We start from the raw sequence: 5,561 nt of genomic DNA, 5'->3' as shown, positions 1-5,561 counted from the left end.
ATGTAGCAACTAAATTGGGACAGAGAAGTACTATATTATGGGACGGAGGAAGTATGTTTCACTTTAACTATTTTATACTATCTTTATTATATAAGGGAAAAGGAGGGGGACACTAAAAATGGTAATTCCTTTTATACCCTTAAGGAGATGCTCTGACTCATGAGTAGGAATAATAATTTTTTTTAAGGGGATATTGAAAGATTCAATCATCATCCCAAAATTTGATCTCCTTACCATCCCCTACTTGCCATCTCAACCCCTGTCTAAACATCGGTCTAAGGGACATAAGTTTCCTACACTGCCAAGAGGCTATATAAGAGACTTATGAGTTAGAATCTCATGATTTTTGCTATACTTTTTCTTAACTAAATTTACCCATAAGTTCTTTTAGTTTAACAATTTTCCAAAGAAGTTTCATTTGAAGAGCAATGTTATTAACATATGCCTTTTGAATTCCTAAACCTCCACACTGCTTTGGCAAACAAATTTTATCCCAACCTATCAGATTAGCCTACTTATCTAGAATATCTTTATTCCAAAAGAAATTCCTACATGTTTTATCTAAACTTGAGAGGATTCGTTTGGGAAAGTAAAAACTTTGCATCTGGTAATTGGCTTTAGTCACTACATTAGCTTGAATTAAAATTGTTCTGCCTGCTTGCGAAAGAGAGTTGGTTTTCCATTTCGAAAGTTGACTAACATCTTTGCAACAAACTTTCCCAAAAGTTTCTTCGGTAACCCTTGAATCTATAAGAGGACAACCCAAATATTCCCCTAGATTTGAAGTTTCATTCAAGCTTAAAAGCCTAGAAAAATTAGCTTTAGTAAGATTTGAAACATTACGAGAATATTGGAAAGCAGACTTGTGAATATTAACTAATTGACCTGACATCAAACAATATTTATCCAAAATTGCCATAATAGTGGAACAACTATGATCAGAAGCCTTAGCAAAAAAGCATTGTATCATCTACAAAAGTAAGAAACGGGACTCTCACTCTAGATTTACCAGTAGAAACTCCAATAGGTTTATCCTTTTGCAAATTTGCAAAGGAAAGTTGTCTAGCAAGCAGCTGAGCACAAAAAATAAAAAGATACGGGGATAGAGGGTCACCTTGGCGAATACCTCTTGATGGAAAAAATCTTTCTGCTAGGATGCAAGACGATGTAGAAATACAGGTCCAATCCACTCAATCCATTGTGAACAAAATCCCAACTTTCTAGGAGAGACTAAAATATAGTCCCATTCTAGCCTATCATATGCTTTTTTCATATCTAACTTGATTGCAATCCAAACTCCTACACCTGATTTTTTTTACTAAAACAATGAAAAATCTCATGCGCTACTAAAATATTATCCTAGATAAGGCGCTCAGGAACAAAAGCACCTTGAAGGGGATGAATGATCTTCCCCATCACTATCTTAAGACGATTAGAAATAACTTTCAAAATTATTTTATATATGGTAGAGCATAAAATAATCGGACGAAAATGATTTGCACTTGAGGGGTTATCAATCTTCGGGATTAGAGCAAGAAAAGTGTGGTTAATCTCTTTCAAAAGATTCCCAAAGTGGAAAAAAGCTTTAACTGCTCCGACAACCGAATTACCGACAAGGGTCCAATATTTTTGAAAAAAGAACGGAGGAAACCCATCTGGGCTTGAGGATTTGTCAGGAGCCATATCAAATGTAACATTTTTTATTTCCTCCACTAACACAATATCCGTGAGAAATAAATTGTCTTCATGGGAAACAATAGGAGAAAGAAGGGAGAAATCCACTTCTTCATAAAAAAAACAACAAGGATTCGAAACAAACTGATTGTTAAGTTCTCTCGTGATTTCAATTGATATACTACCCAGGGAGGAAATGACTTGATTATTGTCTATAGTAAAATTCTTAATTTGATTTTCACTCCTTTTTATAGAGGCATAAGTATGATAATATTTAGTATTTGCATCACAAAGGTGGAGATAGTTAGTCTTACTTTTTTGTTTCCAGTACTCACGACTAAAAGTTAGAAGTCTTTCACATTTTTTAAGAAAACGTTCTTGTTGCAGATTAAGAGAAGAGCATAGAGGATTCGATATAAGCTTCTCCCGAATGTTTGCTAGTTTGGTATCTACTAAAGGAAGTTGCCTAAAAATATTATCAAAATGGAAAAGGTTCCATTTCTTAGAGTTTTCTTTAAGAAGTTTGCATTTTTTAACAAGATTGAACATATGTGAACCGTTAAAACGAGTACACCATGTCTTTTTAACCAACATGTGATAATTCCTAATGGGATTCACTTATGCTCTTTTTTTTCCATACAAATAGGTTGGATATTAATGACCAACTAGAATCTCTATTTTTCAAGAATTTCTCTTTCATCACAAAATAGAGAATTTTAATATATTTTAATGTTGCATTGGTTCCTTTCATGATTCCAAATAGAAGGATTAAAAGAGAATCGAGGGAGTAGTAAAGAATATAAAATGTAATTAGTTACTGGATCAGTCATGGACTCAAGAATTTCTTTTTGCTAGAGTACTCCTATAAGCTAAGGATAAAATTCATTATCGTAGCAATAAAACTAATCCTTTTACAACGTGATTTATGGATCTTTAGACTTTTTAGAAAGTCAAAAGAGGGAGCCCTCCAATCTTGCTTCCTTCAATGAATGACTGTACACCGACCGTTTAGAGGCTCTGCATCACTCATATTTTTCATTCACCTTCAAACACAAGAGATGTGGCTTCTTTCTCTACCTCTAAAATATATATATTCCACTTTAATTGTAATTTACTTAATTAACGGTTATATCATATTGACTTTTACACTATATAAATATAATTTAACCATTTTTTGTTAACTAATATATAAAAATAAATATTATTATATAAATTATTCTTTTCAAACTATCATTTTTTTTTAAAATACGTTTACTTATACATAATTAAAGATTGATGATCAAACTATTACCTTAACAAAGGTACAAGTCGACCTATTATAATCTTAAGTAACGGATAAAATATTATTTAATGAGCTGGCAATAAATTAAGTTTGAGCTTTTCTTCCTTAATTTTAAAAAGTCGTATGTTAAACCTCACAAAATTTAAAGAATAAAGAAAAAAAATTATTGGACTATTTAATTCCTTTTCAATTCCCCCCTTTGACAAAAACCATGTTTGACTTTCTCTATATTGAACAAAAACTAGTTGTAAACATGGGCCTACTACATCACCCTTCATATATATAAAAACTCTCCTTCTCTTTTACCAAAAAGTTGCCTTGTTCTAAGTTATAGTACTATTTTCTCAACTTCCACCATATATTCAAACAAAAACTACACTTTTCTTTGTTATATATATATACTATTTGTTGTTATTATTTCAAGATTAGCATATAGTTGAGATAAAATCAAAAAAATGGAGGTGCATAATATTGAGATCCCATCACATTTTGTATGTCCGATATCTCTTCAACTAATGAGAGATCCAGTTACAATATCAACTGGTATAACATATGATAGAGAGAGTATAGAAAAATGGCTTTTTACCTGCAAAAACACAATTTGTCCAGTTACCAAACAACCCCTTATAAACTCATTCTCTTCATCATCATCACTAGATAATAATCATCATCATGATTCTACTGATAATGATGATGATCTAACTATGATGATAACACCTAACCACACCCTACGCCGTCTGATTCAATCATGGTGTATCCTCCATGCATCAGACGGCGTAGAACGCATCCCTACGCCTAAACAACCTCCTAGAGTAACCCGATCAAACATATGTAAACTCATCTCCGACGCAAAAAAGTCTCCTCAGACGATGCGGTACACTTGTTTGCTTCGGATCAGGGCAATGATCAGTCATTCAAGAACCAAGAAGCTTCTGGAAGCATCTGGAGGTTTCGAGTACGTTGTTTCTGTTCTAACAGATGATGATACAACGAGGAGAGAGAAAGAAGAGGCGTTATCTATACTAGCTCAGATTGAGGGTTGTGATCAAGAGTTTAAAGGTGTGATATTCAAAAATGATGATCATGCTATGTTGTTTATAGATTCATTACTTGGGTTGTTGCACAATAATGGAAAAAATAATAATGGATCATCTTGTAATGAGGAGAGAGAAAATGCTATTAAGGTTTTGAGGTTGGTTTACAGTGTAGCAGACCCTACACATATGGGTAGTGTTAAGTGTGAGATGTTTAATGAGATTGTTTGTGTTTTAAGAGATCATATTTCTAACATGGCTACAAAAAATGCGTTAAAATTATTAATTGAGTTAAACCCTTGGGGTAGGAACCGGGTCAAGGCGGTCGGGTCAGGGGCGATCCATATGTTGGTGGAGCTTTTAATAAACGGGTCGGTGGATCGACGGATATCGGAGCTAGCATTGGTGGTGCTAGACCAACTATGTGGGTGTGCGGAAGGTAGGGCGGATTTGGTAGGGCATGGGGCAGGTTTAGCAGTGGTGTCTAAGAAGATCTTAAGGGTGTCACACTTGGGGAGTGATCGGGCGGTTAGGGTTTTGTCGTCGATTTCGAGGTATGTGGGGACACCCAAGGTGGTTGCGGAGATGATGGAGGTTGGGGTGGTGACCAAGTTGTGCTTGGTGATACAAGTGGATTGTAGTTCAAAGACCAAGGAAAGGGCTAAGGAGATGTTAAAGTTGCATTCTAGGGTTTGGAAAAATTCCCCTTGCATACCTCCTCATTTGATTTCTTCCTATCCATCTACCTAGATTTTTGTCAAAGATTCATTTAGATAACATATATAAAGATATTATTGTATTTGACATCAATTTAGATTAGTATATTCCTAACTACGTACTAATTGTACTGATCATATATATTTTCATTAACAGCAGAGAGAAAACATGCATAGATATATTATTTATATACATTTGTAAAATAGTCACTTTACTAGTGTATTTGTATTGGTAATGTGACAATTAAATGTGGATGGAGAGGTATATATGTATATGTCCTTGTATATTAGTATTATCATTGAAGAGGAAGGAGTATCGAGCCAGGCAAATTAAATTGTACAAAAAACTGATAAGATAATTGAGGAGAAGCTGTTAACCTTATGTATATTAGTATAATTTGATGTATCAAAAGATATTTTTTGAAGTACAATTTGTTGTTTGCTTCATTTTGATAGCCATATTTTTGTAGAAGTATCATACTTCTATTATATTATCTTTTAACTCTTTCCCTTAATTCTATATCTAATACGTTATTAACTTAGAAAGTATATTATTCCTTCTAAAAAAAAGGATTACACCCGTCATTAATTCATGTTGATGTCAACTTGCATATATTAATTGTATTATAGGTAATATCGTCATCAATTTGCTAGCTAGCTAGCTTCTTGCAAGAGGGAAGAGGGTAGCTTTGCGTATATAGTTGACCTAAGTTAATTCCCAGGCTGTTCCATCCAAGTGCCCGTGAAGTTAAAAAAAAGTTGGACATTATATATATATATATATATATATATATATATATATATAGGGGAAGGATCCGCTGAAAACCACTCTTAGGCTGAAAACTGAAAACAAAG

The 5,561-nt window shown here is 33.6% G+C and overlaps 1 protein-coding gene across 1 annotated transcript; it reads left to right on the top strand.

The window, feature by feature from the left end:
* Positions 1-3,256: 3,256 nt before the first annotated feature.
* LOC104899858 (E3 ubiquitin-protein ligase PUB23) lies at positions 3,257-5,137 on the top strand. The gene has a single exon (XM_010687143.4). The coding sequence runs from the start codon at positions 3,412-3,414 to the stop codon at positions 4,738-4,740; it is 1,329 nt and encodes a 442-aa protein (XP_010685445.1). The 5' UTR covers positions 3,257-3,411; the 3' UTR covers positions 4,741-5,137.
* Positions 5,138-5,561: the final 424 nt, after the last annotated feature.

Source organism: Beta vulgaris, chromosome 7 (assembly GCF_026745355.1).
Source record: "Beta vulgaris subsp. vulgaris cultivar EL10 chromosome 7, EL10.2, whole genome shotgun sequence".
Taxonomy (NCBI): Eukaryota; Viridiplantae; Streptophyta; class Magnoliopsida; order Caryophyllales; family Amaranthaceae; genus Beta; species Beta vulgaris.
The sequence above is the reverse complement of the archived record's forward strand: the minus strand, read 5'-3'. Positions and strand labels throughout refer to the sequence as shown.